General features: G+C 44.5%; 1 protein-coding gene across 2 annotated transcripts in view; it reads left to right on the top strand.

Annotated features, from left to right (window-relative positions):
• The first annotated feature begins 3809 nt into the window (after nt 1-3809).
• Nucleotides 3810-21142, top strand: part of PLPP4 (phospholipid phosphatase 4) — a 114405-nt gene continuing 97072 nt past the window's right edge. For both annotated transcript variants that reach the window (XM_010997931.3, XM_031461870.2), the window contains exon 1: nt 3810-3976. In XM_010997931.3, coding sequence (XP_010996233.2) covers nt 3921-3976 — 56 coding nt within the window. In that variant the 5' untranslated portion in view covers nt 3810-3920. The remainder of the gene's footprint in view (nt 3977-21142) is intronic.

Here is a 21142-nt window from a genome sequence, read left to right on the forward strand (position 1 = left end):
ACTTGCTCTGTTTCCCTCTTTCTCTCTCTCTCCATTCTCATCTCCATTTCTCTCTCTCTTTTCAGTTACATAATTAAAGAGCTATAAGGTAGAAGAATAGGTATTAAATTTATTCTGTGGTCCCCAAAGTACAATTTGGACCCATGCATGTAGGCTACCGGCAAGTCTGTTTCTACTCAAATAGCAACAACAATAGATCTCTCCAGAGAAGGAATGAGCAGTAATGAGTTCCACATCCTTGGAGGTGTTCAAGCAGACAAACATTTATTAAGACCATTGTGGAAGATATCTGTGGACCAAGCTGAACTTGATGATCTCGTCTGAAATTCCTTCTCAATTCCTGGTGTTTTAGGCACGCCAGGCAACCTGAATGTGTGGTTCTCCATAGGTCAGGATCAGCATGCTGGCTTTCGGTCGCCAGGACACACTTAGTGCAGCTGGGCAGGTGCCACTGAGATACAAAGTGCACCTTTTGGAAATGGAAATTCCTATTATAAGAAATCATTGCAAATTTGTGTTTTCTGAAAAGTGGCTTTGGTTTTTGGAAATAGCCAAAAATCTGATCAATATGGAATCATCATATTGGACAATACCATTTGGGATTTAAACAAAAAAATTCCAGCTGTAGAGACATGATGATGAAGGGATGAAGGTGATTTTCTTGGCATGCTCATAAGCTCAATATGAAGTATGAGAGATGTTCCCCCAAGTGGCACTTTGAAAACGTGTGCAGCCACAGAAGCATTGAGGGGAGCTGCACTCGTTTGAGTGTCTACTTTCTGAAGTGATTTTTCAAAGATCAGCCTCGCACTTTACAGCTACGGTGCTCACTTTGTCTCGGGAAGGAACTGACGTGTTTATTTCATGTCTTGTGATAGAACGTGTCTGAGACTGCTAGAACCTCTGACCATGCTTCGTTTACTAGAGAACCCGTCACATTCCATGGGAGTCTTATGAGGAGCCAGCAGGGGCTTCCAAGCTGGGCATCTGGCTGCTCTGGCTGGATTGCTTTATCGAACCCGCCTCTACTTCACTCCCTTGTCGGCTCATTTATCTGCTGCTGCAGCCACATGGCACTTTGGAGAGCTGCACTATTTGGCACATGTTCACGGCTAGCCGGCTGCTGGAGCCAGCCACCTCCAAACCCATGGGAGCGGCCTCCTGCTTTGTGAGATTTGGGACATCGAGGATGTCTGTTTTATGGGGACTGCCCTTCTAGAGGGACCTGCCTTGAGTTATACATTTTTCTGCGAGAGGGAGAAAGAAAGAGGAAAAAGGGAACGAGAGCGAGCCCACGGAATACCCTGATCCAGGTTTATATAATGAACAAGGCTAGTGCTTTCCCTTGACAGATGACTTTGGTAAACAAGAAAGGAGACCATATTAGAGCAGATGACAGGGCTGCCAAAGAGAGTGGAGAAGGGAGAGTCTGGGCAGCTGGAGATGAGCCTCTGGGTGACATCATAGCACTGTTTAAAGGCAGTTTTGTAAGTCTGCATTTCAAAGCAGAGGCGGGGAGCCTTATCACCAAGCACCCAGGAAAACTATTCTACTGGTTGAAGATCCAGGGAGTGGACAGGAACTCAGGGAAGCATGATCATTGTCTTCAGCGTGCATGGTTGTGGCGTGGAAGGGCATAACCCGGTCCATGTTTGCTCTATATCAAATGTTTTCCCTCCTCCCGAGCACTCAGCCCTGTATTTGTGGGTTCATCTCCTCCCCTTCTCTGCTCAGGGGCTTTGGGCGAAGGTTTTGCTTCCAGCTTAGGGATGAAGCATGTGACCCAGGCCCTCACTTGACATTTCCTCCCTTTTCTGCTTTTCTACTTTGCCTGTTAAGAACCAGCTCTCTTCAACAAGGCTTTGTGTTTGGGTCACCCCAGATCAAAGGAATGATTCCAATCTCTGATCTCTGGGTGATCCGGTTTTCTGAAGCACTCCTTTGGGACTGATTAGTGCCGCTTAGCATAGTTCCTTGATGTTTCTTCATGGTTCTTTGTCTCCCCGTCTTCTTGAGGGCAGATTTGGATTATGAATCCTAGCACTCAACACATAGCTTTGCAGAGGCTGTGCTCAGTTGATGCTTACAGGTAAATAATGTGTTAATATTGTGGACTCTTGTTAGTATCCCTTCCTAGAATCTGGCCACCTGAGTCTCAGAGCTGCGTCATTAGAGGTCGCTGGGTTAACTATGGGGTTTTCCATTTCTTTGCCAACTCATGGGAGTCCATGTATGTCCAGGGTAGTTGCAGGGCCTGAGGCACAGAGGAGACAGACCCGTACCTCCTTGCTCCCACTCCACCTCCACCTGACACCCAACATGCCTGATGTGTATGTAGTCATTCATTCATTCACTAAATATTACCAAGCACAATGTACCAGGCATTGAGTATTCAGTGACCAGCTAATCAGATGCAGTTCCTGCCTGTGGGGCTTCCGGGATGGAATCTCTTCCACACAGAGCCAGGACTGTTCCTTATATGTTTCTCTCTCTCTTTCTAGACCCTGAAATGTCTTGACTCCAAATCTTGGATCTGTCATGCATCCCTTTCTAGGAAGGGTCTGCTTGCCTGTTGCCAAAGCCCTCCTCCTAAGGTCTTCGTTTTTCCTACTCTCCCTCTTGTCCAGAGCTGAGCTATGGCTCCTCATTCCCTAGAAACTCCGTCTAATCCATTTTCCCTGCTCACAAAACCCAGGAGAGATCTGGGCTCCCCGGGAACAACCTGATGGTTACGGTTGGGTACTGTGAGTTTTGCATCCTGAACGTCCATTTGGTTTAAGTTAGTAAGGGCGAGGAGTTCAGACTTTGAGAAATATACATCATCCTGACAGGGAGGGGAAAGCAAAACCTCACCCCCGCTGGGCTATGGTTTGAGGTCCTGACCTCCTGGCCACCTGTGAGGAACTGGCCTTTGAAGCCTGAGAATGAGGCTCCTGGGTCTACCTCCAGCCTCCGCTGCCTCAGGTGCTGATGAAAATGCTGTGTCAGCCATGAGCGACCCTGACGGCGCAGGGACCGTGCCAGTCTCCTTTTTCACATTTCACAGAGCCAGTCCGAAGCTGCTGGGGGCTGGGGCGTGATTGGGGGGCAGCTCCCCTGGACTGGCGCTAGCGGCCTGAAAGGAGCCAGGCTCCCCTCAGTCTGTACCAGAACCCCTGGGGTCTGGCTGGTTCTTCCTGAGGGCAAAGCAAAGCCTGCAAATGATCTCGGGGGAACTTCCTAGAAAAAAGGAACAATTCCAGGTTGGAAAGATGTAGGAAGGGCAGAAAACGGGAGAGACGGAGCGCTGCTCGGCATGAACACTGGGTACCAGGGCTGTCAGGGACCCAAGAGAATCCCCAGAGCGCTCTCCTACTACCGGCCCACGTGGGCGCGTGTGCCAGGGAGCGAGAGAGCAGAGAGCGGGAGCCGGAGGCCGAGCGGGGAGACGCACAAGGGCCGCAGGCAGAGACCCAGCGAGTGCGCTGCCTGGGCGCGGAGCCCAGGGGCCGCCCACCGGCCGGGGAGCCGGGGAGCGCGCAAGGGAGGCGGCGGCGGCGGTGGCGGCGGCGGGGCTTCCCCGGGCTTCCCCTCCCCGGGCCGCCAGCGCACTGCGCGGGCTGAGGGCGCGGAGGCGGCGCCCGGCGCGGGGGAGCGGGGAGTCCCCGAGGCGCCCTCCGCTCGGCGAGGGGCGGCGGGGCCGAGAGCGTCGGGGGCGGCCAGCGCGGTGTCCCCCAGCCCCGGAGCCTGAGGCGGGAGGCTTGGGCTGAGCCCTCCCCGCCGCCCGCCCGCCCCCTCCCAGCGCCCGCCTCCCGCCCCCGCCCGCGGCCTGGAGCGCGCCTCCCTCGCCGCCCCGGGTCTGGCGAGTCGGCGCCGGCCGAGCTGCGGGAGCCGCCGAGAGCACCAGCCGCCGCCACCGCGAGAGCTGCTCCGGCCGCGCCATGAGAGAACTGGCCATCGAGATCGGGGTCCGAGCCCTGCTCTTCGGGGTCTTCGTGTAAGTAGCGGCGCGCCGCGGGCGGGGGAGCACGGACGAGGGGACCCGCGGACCGAGCGTCTCTGCGCCCCAAGTTTGTTTGCGCCACGGCGTCCCTCCGGGGCCTGGATTAGAGGTCCCCTCCCCTCCCAGTGCCGGAGATGCGTCTTAGGGAACCAAGAGAGATCCTCCGGGTCCCTTCTTGGGACTCTGGGCGCAGAGGCACCCGCGCGCGCTGGGCTGAAACGTGTTCCCGCCACCCCCATCGCGCCAGGCCGGCCGGCCGCTCGGGTTCCCTCGCCGTAGCCTTTGGCCGGCTCTGCACCACCTGCCGGGGGATTCAGGGCTGCTCCCCTGGACGCAGGCGCGCACCCTTGCTGGCGCCCTCGGGAAGTTTCTCCCTGTGCGTGATCTTCCGATCCCGACGTTTGCAGTCTTTGCTCCTGGCCGCATCTCTCATTGTACCCCGCTGTGCCCAGGGTCAGGGTTGGTCTCCTGCCGTGTCCCTGGCTTTGGCGCCCGGGGTCCTGATGAGCGTTTTCTCTGGAGGTGTTTGCGGTTCTTATCCCGTTGGAAAACTGTTGCTGTGGTGGCTCGGGGGCCGCAGCCCGGGGTGTGGACTCTGTACGCCCGAAGTTCTGTGCCGAGTCGGAGTCCATATCCTCTTACGGTGCAGGCCGGGACCCTTGCGGGCAGCAGCGAAGTGGCCCGAGGGCTCTGAGCGGCGAGTACCTGGAAATAGCGGTCTTGGAAAGAAGAGGGGGCGCTGGCGCGGGTTCTATCAGAGACGTTTGAGCCTCAGTGCTCCCTGGGGACCCACCGCCCACCTCCTCCGGGCCCAAGCAGCAGGGAGCTGGCACCTCTCTGCCTTTCAGATCCAAGCCCAGAACACAGGCTCAGACCGACTTCACAGCCCCCTGTCATCCCCTGTCACCTAGTCTCCCACATCTACACCTGTCCCTCCATTAGCGGGTCAGGTTCTCTCTCCTCCTTTGCCCATGACTGTTTTCAGATACATTTTAAATATTAAAGTTGCATGAACTTTCTGGTTTTGCCAGTTTTTTGATTTTGTTATGTTCTAAGCCCACTGAGCCATTCCAACCAGGAGGATTTCTGCCCGGAATCCAGAGTCACTGGAAGCAGGTGGGAGGCTGTGAGGCGACTTCTGTTCCCTGCAGCCCAGGGTATACACGTGGAAAGAAATGCCCTTTCTTGCATGTTTTTCTTTACGAGGGACTAAATTCATCCAGCGTGTTTATTCACCGCATCAGAAAAAAGCCGTGAGTTTCCCCAGATGCAGAAAAGCCTCCACTCCCAGCTTCAGGCTAAACACTAGTGTTATTCAGTGGGGAGAAGGAAGCAGAACTTCTGTTGGGTCTTGATGCACTTGGGAAAACAGAAAACACTTTCCCCACCTCTTGGTCTATTTTCCTACCTTTGGAATATACATTAAAACTAGTACGTGCCTTGTGGTCAGTTGGGGACAGTTTCCACTTGGCAGGAAGGTTAAGCCCCATTAAATTATTATGTGATAGAAATGATGAAGTAGTGTTCAGTGCACAGTAGAATTTACCATTTGCTGCGTGAATATTTGTGTGAGTAATGCTGAAATAAAGTGAGGTCGGCTCTTTGGCTGCCTGTTTTGATTGCCGCTAGGAATTGTCAAATAAAGAAAGGGGTCCAATAATATGTAAATGTTTATATTGTTTTAAGATTTCCCTTCAAATATCCCTCCAAACATTAATGAGATGTTTACAGATATATAATGGTCTGTGCAGTGGATTTGAAATCTTGATAATTATCATTTTATGTGCTTCTTGCTTTCTCTAGGGATGTTATGTAAAAACCAGGCAGTTTATTATATTCCTTTCTCCAAACTTCCCCTTTGTATTAATTACTTAATTGGGGATCTGCTGTCACCCAAAGGGATATGCTTGGGTGCTGATGGCATTTTTGGATGATTCCCTGGTTTCATTTCAAATTGGAAATGTGAACAGTGTGCCCAACTTGTGGCTCTTTTACCTGCAAAGACCAGCTTTGGTATCAGTGTGAGACTCCCTGGGTGAGAATCCTGGATGCTCAGATGCTATTACCATCAGGCAGATAACGACTTCCGGAAGGACTGGCTCGGAGCACACAGATACAGACGACCCTTTGTTTTCTCAGATGAGCTTCTGGCGAGATGACAGAGGCTGACTTTCGGGGGAAGCTTTATTCTTCCATTGCCGGCACTGGTCTGATGGCAGGCTTCAGTGGCTTGTACCTACCTCTGCTCTTCATGAAGGTGGTGGTTCTTAGTCACAGAGCATCACTTGAGTAGATTTCGAAAGTCCCCCCCAGGCAAGCTGAATCCAGTTTCTCTGCTGTTGGATCCCAACTTAGCTGATATTATCTGGTTCTGCTTGGTGTATGTACCCCTTTTCTCAGAATAAGAGAATAACCTTTGGTGGGGGGATTCCTTACTTCTTTGCAAACTTGTGCCTCTGGAGCAACATCGCGTGTAGAGGCACCTGATCTCTGATCATATTTGCTCTGCGTAAGAGCAGAATCCCACCCTGCAATGCCCACGTGCTCCCGTAGATTTGAAGTTAGTGCTAATGAAATGCATTTTTGGATCCAGAGGTAGTAGGAACATATGCTTTTCCTTATTCCCTTAAGGATCCAGTTTTCTGTCTGTTGACCAGGTTTAGTGCTAAGCTTTGATGATATGGGGTCCCCAGAGGATGCTTTCCATAGGATGCTCTCCATAGATCACCCCAGAGGTCCTCAGTCCTGCCTGAGAGGCTTAAATCACTGAGAAGAAAATTAGTAATGAGTGATGCAGATCAGGACTGGCACATAAAGTTTAACCTAACAGGAAATAAATTGGTTCGAGGAATCAATGTTTAGGAAAAATCAAAGTACGATGTGTAGCTTTGCGGCTGAATTGAGTGCTGTGAGGCTTGTGGTCTTTGCTCTTACTTAGGGACTGGGGCAGAGCAGAGGGAAGGGGCATCCATGGGCTTCCTCTGTCCTGCTGCCACCCAAGATGCCAGCAGAGACTCTGTGTGTGTTTCTGCACCTGCCAAAGCCTGCCAAATTCAAGCAAGCGCAGTGTGGAAACGGTGGCCAGTCAGCAGTCCCACGACCAACGGTGCACCACTAGTGGTGCACTACGTCCACTTTTACTGTTGTCACCAGGATGATAACTACTGTTTATTGAGGGCTTACTTTTAGCCAGGCACTAATGAAGATAAATCGCATATACCGTTTAACCCTTATATGCACCTGATTAAGGTGGGGTATTGATATTTCTGCTCATGGATGAAGAAACTGAAGTACAGACAGATTAAGGGACTGTCCGAGTTACAGAGCTAGTAAGGGCACTGAGATCTAAATCTAGATCCTTCACCTGTGTGGTCTGGACTCTCAATCACCTCACTGTACTGCTTGAGAAGAAAACAGCAGCCGACATTGGTCAGCAGAGGGCTTGCTATCTGCCAAAGGCATTCCATGTGATTTCTCTTTTAAGCCTCATTTCACTTGAGGGGATCCTCTTAATTTCCCCTCCTTGACAAATAAGGAAGCCAAGGTTTAGAAAGGTTAAGTAGCTTGCCTGTAGCTACTCAGCTAGCAGGAGGTACATGTGGTTTCAAACAGGCGGTTGATCCCCGGTCCCAAAGCTGCTGGGATAGAATGTGTCCAGCTCCAGGCTTCCAGGTTGGAGCCCAAGGGACCACATTCTAGAAGCGATCCCCTTACATGGCCTGTTATCTCCAAGGAAGCGCTCATGTGTGGGGAGAGATGTCACTCTAGTTCTAAAATCATACTCTCAGGATGAGACCTCCATGGAGGAGGGTGCCGGTTGTGGTTCAGATTCCCTGATTGGGCTTGTTACAGATTTTGAGGGGTCTTCCTTAGGGCTTTGGAGCCCAGAGGAAAAGATGCTGCGAGGAAGTTGCTGGTAAAAACGTTAAAGAACTGGTGCCGTTTTCTCTTGCTGCTTCTTGGCCGTTGCCCTCCAGGACATCAGTGAAGTCCGAAAACCCTTTATTTACAGCACTGCAGAAAGGACCCTGGAAATATGACAACTATCTGAGATGCTGACGTGGGGAGGTAGGGGGTGCGGGGGTGGGGAAGATGATCTGCCTGTTTTATTTGTGAGCCTGGGGTCCTCAATGCCTCCCCCTGTCCCTCCATCCCTCCCTCCTTCTTCCTCTCCCTCCCTGTGGCTCCCGGAGGCGCCCTGTCTGGGCATGTTCCACCAGGAGCTGGCAGTCTGTTCAGGATGCCCGGCTGCTCAGGGAATGGCGTTTGCCTCACCTCAGGTCAGTTCAGTGACCTTCTTTGAGCACTTCCTACGCAGGAGGCCTGTGCCGGATGCTGGGGTGACTGGGGGAGGAGGGCCAGGGGCCCCCGAAGGAGCTCACAGCCTGACAGAGCAAGCGTGCTGGGCACCACTGTTTGTTATTTTCCTCTGTGTAATCCCTGGTTTTGAAAGTTTTGCCTACAAATGTTTCTCTTTTATCATTCATGCAGACGACTGATGCGTGCTTGGCATCTTCTGGGAGCCTGCAGTGGGAGTAGTTATTTTCCTTCCCCTTCGTTAGTAAACTTTAGTTCGTGCAATTCCAGACAGACACCGGGAAGCTTGGAGCTTTAGCCCATCCAGGTGACTTGCTTGAGGGCACTGACTGTCAGGCGGGTTTTTGGAATATTGACAGTAACTAACAGGTCTTCCTCTATTACTCCTAAGAGTCCAGTTTAAGACTCCAGGTCTGGGGATGGTTCGAGTAGTTGGAGCCCAGTGCTCAGATTTACTGAGAAGGAGGAGTCAGTTGGTCCTGGGAGGAATGAGAAGGTGGAGAAGGGTGCTAGGGAAGGCGGCTCGGAGCTGACATCCCCACCTGAGTCTGGAGCAGCGCGTGGTGGGTACAGAGCGCCTCGGCCCAAGAACATTCCTGCAGATGGAGCCCCCGGAGCAAAAGCCCAGAGGCGCATTTGGGTGGGTTCAGGTCACCAAGTGTGGCCTCCGCACGGAGTGTGGGTTTTGGGGGCGGTAAGAGTGGCAGGAAATGAGCCTGGGACAAGAACGTGGATGGTCTCAGGGCCCTGCCGGGAAGCATGGATGTTCCCTGGGAGGCACTGATGGGGAGCCCTGGGAAGTTTGAAACAAAAAAGCACCATGATCAGATCCGTGCCCAGTAGGGGAAAGCAGGTGTTCCCTTGGCACACAGGCCCTATTTCCTTTTGCAAGTGACCATGCACAGCTCAGTTACCACCGCTGGGCCCCACCAAGCTCTCTCGGAGCCCGGGAGTCAGCCCCTTCCATGCAGGCTGCACGTCTGGAGGCTGCGTCTCTGTGTTCTTTGCTTTCCCCACTTTCCCACCTGTGTGGTCGGTGCCTCATGAGCTCACCAGATGCCAAGACATCACTTGCTGTCCAGCGATAATGTTTAGAGCCCTCTGAGGGTTCTGCATTCGTCCAGAGCAAGGCTCCTGGAAGGGCGGCTTGCTGACCACCTGCATCTAAATTAACTGGGGCCCAGTTCAGCTTTAACTGAATCAACAGATGGAATGGAGCCCCAGGAATCTGCATTTTCAGCAGGTGAACCTCTGTCCACCACATTTGGGAACCGCAGTCGTGCAGTTTACAGTAGCTTGAGACCCTCGTGTGGTCGAGGGTCTCCTCTGGTTCTTTGCTTCTTTCTGACCACATGGGAGACTGCAGTTCCCAGACCCCTGCCTTGAGGTGGGGCCATGGGCAACATGGGTGGAATGACAGGTCTCACCTCCAGGTTGAGGCAGCATCCGTCCTCTTTAGTGGCCTGTCACTGTCCTTCTCTGTTGGTGGTGAGCACGGAGCTATGTGTTGAGATGAAGGGGGCAAGATGCAGGCAGCAGGACAGCTGCTATTGGAGTGGACTCTGTGGGACAGAAGGAAACTTTCCACATTAACTGTGATTTGGGGACTCATTAGCTACTGTAGCAGAAGTCTGTTCTCTCTGACAAATCACCTGTAGTAATTTTGCTCGCTCTCCAGAAACAAAGGGTTGTTTAAGGCCAAATGTAAATGACAGACCATGGGCTTTGGAGCTGGACAGGTCTATGTTTGGATTTTGGCTGTGCTATTAACTAGCAAGTTGCCTAAAACCTCTGAACCTTGGTTTCTTCATGTGGGAAATGGCACTAATTCCTACTTCATTGGGTTTTATTAAATAAGGTGCTGTAAGTGCCTATGGTACGTGTACCAACACTTAGGTGTGCTCTCCCCACTCTTGTGACTTCCTGTTACGTATCCATCGTGTCTAAGAATGGCATTGTAGTGTAGGGGTCACCGTCGTGGCCTTTGGCATTGGGTTACCAGGGCTTGAATTCTGGTTTGCCACTTAACTGTGAGCCTTTTAGTGAAGTATTTACCCCACTTCAGTCCGTGTTTCCCCATCTTTTTGACAGGAATATTAACAGCATCCACGAACCCAAGTCTTGTGAATATTAAACGAGACGAGTAATGTGATTACTATTATCCATTTGTTAAGTTGAATCCATGAGGTACATGAAAGAGAAATGCCATAGGTGGCTAATGAGACTCTTAGTACAAATGATTTACTGCAAGATTTCTATAAAATAATAAACTCCTTTAAATATATTGCAAATGGTTCCTTTTAGCCCCCAAAACTGAGGTATGAAACTGGCCAGGAGTTCATTCAGTGAGCTGTACCCCATGTCGCCGCGTGGGTGGCTTGCTGTCTGATGGGAGGGGGAGAGGTGCCTCAGCCCTGTGGCTTCTCAGTGGTGACAAATTGCTGCCCTTTTACAGCAGTGATTCTAGGACATTGAATCCAAAGTGTTATCAGCCTAACTGCATTAGATAACGTGTGAGGAAAATGCCGCGTTCCCATCACTTACTTCCGAGTCTGTGTTCACCACGCAGGGTTCTGCTCGGAGCCTGGTCCACACTGTTCTTTTCACCAGCCGCCCCCTCCTCGCCCACTCGGCGCATGATGGACCAAGCATGCCCAGTGCTTCTCCCCCGCCTGGGACGGCGTCTGCTTTGTCATCTGATAAATGGAGATTCCTTCTGTTTGAAATATTATTTGCCACTGTAAAATGAGTCAGCTGTACCCAGAATTCTGAGAATTGATGGTGTTTTTCTACAGGGAGATAAATGCTTTTAACACCATAGAAGGAGATCATTAGTTTCATAGTTTGTGGATAAAGTTATCTCAATCAGTTATAAAGATTATGCCTTTTACGACCCACCCAAGGCTCATAAAAGCACCGTACCTCTGTTTTTCTATGATAGTGTTTTTAAATATGAAAATCATCTTGGTAATATTGCTCCTTTAAAAAATATAATCTTGGCGTTCTGTGGGTGAATTAGAAACACTGGTTCACAGTGAGCAAGTGAATTGGTACAGGACTGGGAGATAGGTGAGCAGGAAGTGGGGAGGAACTGGGGCCGTGGAGCCGGGGAACCGCTCCATCGCACTCTTTTGATGTGTGACTGTGAAAATTGTCCTGCCGAGGTGAGGGACCGGCTGTTATTCTGTCTCCAGTGAAGACAAAGGAGCAAGAAACAGGGTCAGAAGCTACAGGAGCATCTAGGCTGGTTTTCAGGAAGGTAGCAGCCTGCTGATCAATGCTAGATGTATCTTTCTCCTTTACCAGAGGAGAGGGTCGTTAAAACATGTTTTTATTGCAGTATTAGTTTGAACCATATGAAATTGCTGATGTGTGACTGTTTTGACCTACAAAAATGGGAATTTCATTTAATTCAACCTAAAAATAATGTATACAAAGGCAAGTCATGATGTATAATATACAGCTGCCCAGAATACCCTCCACTCGCTAAGCCCCCTTCCACCACCTCCGAGAGTCTCCACCACTCTGACTTCTAACACGGTTTTGAACTCTGTGTAAATGGCATCATACAGTGTGTATTCATTTTTTTACTTTTTTTGGGGGGAGGGGTGCTTAGCATGCTTTTGAGACTCATTCATGTTGTGCATAGTTGTAGATTGTTAATTCTCGTTGCCCTAGAGTGTGTCATTGCGTGACGGTACCTCTTTATTTACTCATTTTATAGGTATCATTTATGGATGTTTGGATTATTTACTGTTCTTGGCTATTAAGCATAATAATGCTCTTGTTTTTAATGAATACATTTGTAATTTCTTTGGGATATCTCCTGAGGAATGGAAATGCTGGGTTACTCATCTGAAGTTTTTAAAGAGGATTTGGCTTCCTTTTATGCAGCTCAAAGACTAAAAGAGAGCTCTTGTCTGTATGCTGCTTTAATCTTGATCCCTTGAACAGTTACTTTGTGTAAAGCATGTGGTAGCTCCAGCGAATGACATGAGGATGCCTAGCGCTGGGATCCCACCCAGTGGGAGGGCAGACAGCATGGCGCCAAAATCAGCGCATGGGCTTTGGAGTTCAATCCTGACTGCTGATTATGATGATGTGCCCTGGCATCCTCATCTGTAAGGTGAGGACAAGGTATCACTGCCCAGGAGGCTGTAAAGATGAAGGGATGTAATGTACACAGGTGCCTGCTATGAAACTGGCACATGGTAGGCGTTAAAGCTAATCTCCTTTCCTCCCTCCATCTCTGTCCCCTCCAATGGGGAGGTGGAGATACAGGCCAATAAAAGATACTTACTGTCACAATGTAATGAGCGTAGCTGTCAGTACCATAGCAGGGCTGAACCTGGAAGTTTGGGGAGGGCATTCTGAATAATTGTTCAAGTAGCCACTGGGAAAAAGAAATGGCTGGTATGTGAATATGTGTAGGTATCTTTTTATTGACCTATATCTCCATCTTGGTTAAAGGGAACAAGCTTTAACACCGCGTGCCAGCTTTGTACTAGGTCCTTGTCACACCCTGGGTGATTTAATCTTTGCACTCCCCACCCCGAGGGGGCGATGCTGTTGTCGTAATTTATGAAGTTACTAGTTCTGGATTTGCAGATGCCAACTACTATATATACAATAGATAAATAATAAGGTCCTACTGCATAACACGGGGAACTATATTCAATACCTTGTAATGGCCTATAATGAAAAAGAATAAAAAGGAAAATATAGATATGCATATATGTGTAAATGAATCACCATGCTGTGCACTAGAAATGAACATAACATTGTAAATCCACTATACTTCCATTTAAAAAGTGTTTTGAAAAAACAGTTAATGCTCCTCATATACAGAGAACTCTTACCGATCAATGCGAGAAGGAAAGAGCTCTTCAAAAAAGGGAACTAACAAAATGCAAATAACCAATACTTGTTTAAATCTTTGATTTCCACAGAAGTGCAAGATATGCATCTAAAAACAATAAAATGCATTGCATATAGCTTAGCACAAGCTTTTTATGGGCTACAATGAACAAATGCACAGCTGTTAAAATTAGTTTTGTAGATAACTATTTGTTAGCTTGGGGAAAACACCCATAAACTGTTGTTAAGTGATAAAAAACAGGTTACATAAGAGTGCATAATGCTACTGTAATGTGGTAATGTAATAAAATCAATTTGTGTCTGTATCTGTAAGAAAAATAGCTATAAAGATGAACAACAAAAGCTTAATGGTGGTTATTTCTGGCTGATGGGATTATGTTTGCCTTTTTCTTTACACCATTTATTGTCTAAGTTATTTTACAGTAAACATTTATTACTTTCATGCATAATTAGAAAAATCAATTTGGATGTTTCCTGTTATGGGGGAAAAAAAGAAGCTAATGAAGTATCCTCAGATAGGGCACTGGATGATTCTTTTGTGATTACTTTAGAAACATCTGAAGTGGGGATGTATCAAAAATCAACCTCTATGTTTTATATCAACTAAAATATTTAAAGGAAAATCAGAAAGTAAGGATTAACATGCAGGATGTGCAAGGTTGTAGTGAAATGGATATGATCAGATGCTGCAAGTGGGATTATAAATGGATATAACCCATTTGAAGAACAATGTTGCAGTGCACAGACAGCAGTAAAATTATTCCTTTCCTTTGACTCAGAACTCTTAAAAAAATATGTTGAAGCGCTGCTGTAAAAGATACAAAACCCTCATATATAAAGATGTTCATTGCTGTGTTTCATACAAAGCAGATGCATTTGTCAAATAAGAATAAAATAACCTCGAATGGTCAACATTTGAAGAATGGTTTGGTAAATTATGGATTCAAATAAATATTAGATAGCTACTAAAGTAATCACTTTGAAAATCATGAGGAAACATGGTAAAAATTTATGATGTAATAGTTAAAGAAAGAACTATACAAAAATATATTTCCAGACTACAGGAAATATGTCTGACTTGGGAAAATATTAGAAAGAATTGTACAAAAGTGAATGTGATGGGGATGAATGTGTTTCCATTCACGTGAACAATATTTTAAGATTATAAAATAGTTTAAAAATTAAAATAGAAAAAATGCAAGTTTCCCTGAACTCGTGCACTTCTGTAAGTTCCATTCCCTTCACTTTTAAAAGTTAAACTTTTAAACACATATTCTAATGTAAAAAAATTGAGAACACATTTTGTCGATCGTTTAACTGTTTTTACTTACTACATCTTGGAGGTATTTTCTGTCTCTATAGATCTACTTGATTCTTTTTGCTGGCTGTCTAGTGTTCCATTGTGCTAACTTGTTCCCAGAATTTTAGGGTGTTTTCATCTTTTGCTATGACAAACAACATTACAACTGTGCATATATAATGTAAGGTACCTATTAAAGTATTGTGATAAACTTGTGCAAATGAAATATCTGGGTCAAAGGCCACAAGTATTTTAAATTCTGATGGGCACTGCCAAATTGCCACCCAGAGGGCTATACATACTTCTATTCTACCAGTAGTTCAAAGGTGTCTGTATTTTGACATCCTTGCCAATGCTAGATGTTATTAATGTTTTATATTTATGCCATGGGAGGGAATATAACATTTGCATCTTTTCACCTGTGTATTAGAAATTTATATTTTTTAAGTGAAATATCTGGCATTTCCCTTTATCCATGCTTTTATTGGATCTTCAGATTTATCTTGTTAATGTGTAGGAGTACTTTATTCCTTATAGATATTAATCTTTTATTTTATAAATTGCAATTTTTTTCCACCTCTATGGTTGACTTTCAAGTTTCTTTGGAATTGATAGAAATCATGGTGCACATTTTAATGACGTAGTTGAATCTATCAATCTTTTTCTTTATGGTTTCAGAGTTTCTGCCCTATTTGGAATCATTTCTCATCTAAAACAGAAATATTCTCCTATATTGCCTAATATTTTATAATTTCATTCTTCAATTTTAATTCTTTAATGTGTGAGAATTTTTTAAACGTATGGAGTGAGGTAGAGGATATAACTTTTTTCTTGCGTGTGGCTTGTCAATTATGAAATAGACATTGTTTTCTCAGTGACATCTTTCTCATACAAATTTCCGTATGTCCATGAACTGCAAGTGAATTCTATTCTGATTGTCTGTTTGCCTGATTGTGGCTCAATATAACATTTTAATTATTCTAGTTTTATAGTATGTTTAGATATCTGAGGGGAAATAGCCCCTTCTCCCTGGGAAGGAACATAGCACAGTGGTTAAGACTGCCAGATCCAGAGCCAGGCTGCCTGGGTTCAAAGCACTGATATGCTGTTTACTAGTTATGTGAATGTGGGCAGATTGCTTTAACTCTCTGGGCTTCAGTTCCCTACTCTTAAATATGGGGATAATCATATGTGCTAAAATAGTTTCATTGCACTGAGATCAGAGATTGTGGCTTGTGTGATTTCTGTGTTATATAATTTGTTATGGTTTTCTGTATGGCCACAGACATGGTCAATTTTTAAATTTACACACTGTAAATTTTTGTAAATTTACATAGTTTGAATATAATGAATAGGTTCTGTTTAGTGAGCACTAAGCTATAAATATATTAAAGGAAGTTAGCTGTGCTATTCAAATCCTCATATTTTCACTCTTTTAAATTTGTTCTTTTTAATGTGAAGATATGCTCCCTCTGTCAGACGAGGGTAATTAAAGCTTTCACTTTTTTTTTTTGAGATAACTGATCTTTCATTGTATTGCTGCCAACTTAGTCTCTGTTTTCTTTAAGTGGTACTTCTTTTTTATGTTTTTTTCCTCTCTTATTTCTTGCTTTAGCTGAATAGCTTAAGTTTTGTTACCTCCCCTTTATTTCCTTTAATGATTTGGAGATCCAATTCCTATGTCTACATTTCTAGTTAGTGTTCTTGAATTTTTTTCCTTCTGATGAGTTGAACATTTTATTATTACAAAGTTTACATCTTTATTTTAATATTCCTTATCTTGAAGTCTACTTTATCTGATATTAATATATAGCTACATTATCTTTCTTGAGATTAATGTCTGCACAGAATGTATTTTTCAGTCCCTTTACTTTCAACCTATCTGTATTTTTATGTTTCATGTATGACTCTTATAAATAGCTTTTGGTTTTACCTTTTAATTTTAGCCAGGCTGGCCAATCTCTGCCACTTAATTGGAGTGCTTAAGCCATTTACAGTTAATGCAGCTGGTATGGTTGGGTTTAAGCCTACTGCCTTGGTACTTGCTTTTCATTTATTCCATTTGTACAAAAACAAATTCAAGAATACAGAATACCTTTTCTGTATTCTTTTAGGCTAATCAAATACTTGTTAGCATTCCCTTTTATCTTCTTTACTGTGTTTTAGTTATACCTCTTTAAAAAATTTTAGTAGTTTCCCTACAGATTTCAATATGCATTTTTTAAACTTGTCACCGTTAAGTCAGTATTACACCATTTCACATGCCATGTAAAAATCTTTTTTGAAAGCATTTTTTTCTCATGCCTTTGATTCATTGTTGTAGATTTCACTTTTCTGTATAAGTCCCATAGAACGTTTAAATTATTTCTGTCTTTAGTAATTAGTATACTTTTACAGAAACCACATTTTTAATGTCTATTTACCCACATAGTTACGATCTCAAGTACTTTTTATTACTTCCTTAAGATTTGGTTTTCCCTTCAGGATTTCATCCCTTCAGCCTGAATAACATCCTTTAGCATTTCTTATAGTGTAGGTTTGCTAGAAATGAATTCTCTTGTCTTTTGTTTTATTGGCATTCTTTATTTTGCTTTTACTTTTGAAAGGTATTTTTGTTGGATATAGAATTCTAGGTTGACAGTTTTCTTTCAGCATTTTAGAGATGGCTTTGGATTGTCCTGTAGATTGCATCATTTCCGGTGAGAAGTCAGCCGCCACTGTTACTGTTGCTTTCCTGAATGTCATGTGTTTTCTTGTTGGCTGCTTTGAAGACTTCCTCTTCATTTTTGGTTTTCAGCAGTTTGGCTATGATGTGTCTAGGTGGGTCTCATTTGTATTTTTCCTGCTTGGGTTTGCGGAGATTCTTGGAGCTATGGTTTGATGTTTTTCATCAGTTGGTTACTCTTAAGACAATATTTTTTCAAATATTTCTTTTGCCCCATTCTCTCTCTCTCCTCTCTTTCTGGTTCTTCAATTATGCATATGTCAGTCAGTTTGATACTGTTCCACGGGTCTTGAATGCTCTGTTCTATTATTTTTTTAAAAATTTTCTTCCCTGTGACTTATTTTGAAATAATAGCTATTAACTTGTCTTCAAATTCACTAATTCTTTATTCTACTGTATCTATTTTCTGATAAGCCCATGCAATAAATGTTTTATTTCAGATGCTCGTTGTTTCTCAGTTATGGAATTTCCATTTGATTCTTTTCTAGAACTTTAGTTTCTTCACTGATGTTTTCTACCTGTTTACCTATTCTTTTCATCTGTCCCTAGAATTAAATGTATTTGTGATAGAAAGTCCTTTAAAGCAATTTCCAACATTGGGATGATCCATGATTCTGTTGTTTTTTTTTTTTCCTGTTGATTATGGGTCACAATTTCCTGCTTCCTTGCATGTGTAGTAATTTTTAATCGTGTATTGGACATTGTTGATCACACCTTGTAGAGTTGCTGGATTGTTATTATCCTCTGAAGAGTGTTTTTATTCTTGCAAGCCATTAATTTACTACTGGGTCACCTTAATCCTCAGAACCTTCGTTGTAGGCTACATTTGGATAAATCTATCTTGGTCTTGCCTCTGATCCCAGGGTGCATCCTTTAGTCCTGGGATGTGTTTTTTACTCCAGTGATTTGGCCCTTCAAAGGTTTCAGTAGAAGTGTAACTTGAGGAAACTTTAACTCCAAACTCTTGTCTCCTAGCATGAGCTGGCTGCTGAAATCTCTCCTTCACTCTTTAGACTGCGACTGTTACTTTCCATTGCGATCCTTGGAGTCTTCTCCTGCCTGTTGCAATTTCTGAGTTAGCCAGTGATTGGAAGGAAATCTGTACACAGAATTTTGGTCTCCCCCTCTGTCTAAACTCCTTTCCAGGGAGGTTTCTCCTTTGTTGTATGATCTGTTATTTTATTCCCATGTGCTTTATCTTTTCCATATTTTTTTCCTCTTCTGCTTTGCTGATTGGCACCCCTTGAGGCTATTCAGCCTGGCTATGGATTTTTTTTTAATTCTTTTTAGTGGGGTTTTGAGAGAGAAGAGAGACAAAATGTACGAATACAGTTAGTCATCTTGAACTAGATGTCTCTTTAAAAATATTTTTCAAATTTTTCTTTGATAGAATGTTTACATTTTTTATATTTAAAATTTTATTAAATCCATTGAGTCTTACTTTTGCTCATGAATATTTTTATGGTGTTCTGAGTCATGATGGAAGTGGCCTCTTCTTTGCCTATCTAAAATCCTACCTATTTTTCTAGACTTAGCTCAGAATTTGCTTTTCTGTGATATCTTTTATAAACATATTAGCTCTGACTGAATGTATATAATACCAATGACAGTTACATAGAAGTCTCATGTTTATCTTTTTTTTTTTTAAATGGTGGAAATACTTGGTTCCTGGATGCATTGTGTTTTAATTCACTCTTGTGGACCAGTGAAAATACCTGCAGTCATGTAATGAGGACATACTCAGTTAGATTTTGAGAATATGAATACCTTATTTATGAAAATCCACAAGAAAGATGTACTTTGCTTCGATTTCATTCCTGATGCAAAAGATCCTTTTTATTGTTTTCTCGAAGGAGCAAACTAGGGTTGTTTGGCTCCAGGGATGACAAGGTTGATGATAGTAATAAGTAATATTTATTGAGCACTTACTACATGCCAGGCAGTGTGCAAAGGCAGTTTACTTCTTAAATCTTCAAACAATCCTATGGAATAGGAATGTCATAATTCTTCCTACTTTCGGATGAGAAATGCAGGGCTTGGAGAGGTTAAAGAACTCACGTGGTGTCACACTGTTAATAAGTGAGATGAAGGTGCTCTCAGTGAAACATTTAAGTTGAGTGCTTAACGTGTTGGAACAGTTTACAGTGGATTTGGGTGAGGAGGGGAAGAGAAGGGACTGGTTGTGAGGCCTTCTGATAATTCAGTGACCCCGACAACCTCAGTGAAGTCATGGCCATGAAAAGGATTGACATATGCCGAGTGAATGGAGCTCTGACATTTTACCAGAAGGCATCACACAGTGAATTACATTAGACCCTGTGTCTGACCTGGGAGAGTCTCTAGGTTTTGTCTCATCTGTCTTTCCTTTTTTTTTTTTTTTTTTAAACAGAGAGCCTTAATCAGATCCTCCTTGTTCAGTGGCAGATGTGAGCCTAGGACCTCAGTCTCTCGACCCTTGGCCTGTAGGCTGCTGTAGCACATGACCTCCTCTGTTCCTAATGAGGCACAGGTCCTGCACCGTTGCAGCCCATCTTTTCCCCACCCTGTTGGGCTCATTCAAATGCAACTGTGTTTCTAGACAGCCTCGGCGGGGCAGCTAGTTGGGAAGCTGCTTGCTTATCAAAACACAGTCTTGGTCCAAAGGAAGTTCTTTGTCCAACATCTCCCCATTCCACCCCCACCAACTTCCAGTTATAATGTAAATAAGTTCTGGAGATCTAATGCACAGCATGGTGATTACATTTAATGCTACTGTATTATATATTTGAAATTTGCTCAGAGAGTAGATCGTAAATGTTCTCTTCACAAAAAAGAAATGGTGGTTATGTGATGTCATGGGGGTGCTAGTTAACATTATTGCAGTCATCATTCTGCAGTATATACCCATCAAACCAGCACATCGTTCACCCTGAACATACACAATGTCAGTTACGGCTCAAGAAAGCTGGAAAAATAATAAGAGAAGTCCTGACGGTTCCTTCCCATGGATTTATCACATTCCTGTAGGACATGAGAGGGAGAGGTGTCCTCAGGCCGAGAGAACGTGAGGTGATGAGCCAGCCGTGCCTGAGGGTGATGTCTGCTCCTCGTGGTCAACCTGGCCAGAGGTTTCCTGTGGACTTTGTTCTAAGTATCAGGACACAGTATAGAACCTAAAGTTCATAGGTGGGTGTTTCTGGAGGTGTTTTCTCTATGAAGTTCAGCTTTCAAAACGGAGGTGGGGGTGCTCCTCTCCTGGGCATATTTCCAGAGGAAACTCTAATTTGAAAAGATACATACACCCCAATGTTCACAGCAGCACTGTTTACAATAGCCAAGACATGGAGGCAACCTAAATGTCCATCAACAGATGACTGGGTAAAGAAGATATGGGTGTGTGTGTGTGTGTGTGTGTGTGTGTGTGTGTGTAAAAGTGTGTAATGGAATACTACTCAGCCATAAAAAAGAATAAAATAGTGCTATTTGCAACAACATGGATAGACCTGGAGATCATCACACTAAGTGAAGTGAGCCAGAAAAAGAAAGAAAAATACCATATGATATCACTTAAATGTGGAATCTAAAAAAAAGGACACAAGCTTATGTACAAAACAGAAACAGACTCACAGACATAGAAAACAAACTTACGGTTACCAGGGGTAAGGAGGGTGGAGAGGAATAAATTGAGAGTTCGAGATTTGCAGATACTAACTACTGTGTATAAAATACATAAATGCAAGGTCCTACTGTATAGCATGGAGAACTATGGTCAGTACCTTGTAATGGCCTATAGTGAAAAAGAATATGAAAAGGATATATATATGTATATATATATTAACATGGCATTGTATATCAACTATACTTCAATAAAAAATTAAAAAAACTGGGGGTGGGGCCTCCACAGGTCACACTCAGAATACCGACATCTTGGGCAGACCTTGGTGACACCTCACTTTCTTTG

This window comes from Camelus dromedarius, chromosome 8 (genome assembly GCF_036321535.1).
Source record: "Camelus dromedarius isolate mCamDro1 chromosome 8, mCamDro1.pat, whole genome shotgun sequence".
NCBI lineage: Eukaryota > Metazoa > Chordata > Mammalia > Artiodactyla > Camelidae > Camelus > Camelus dromedarius.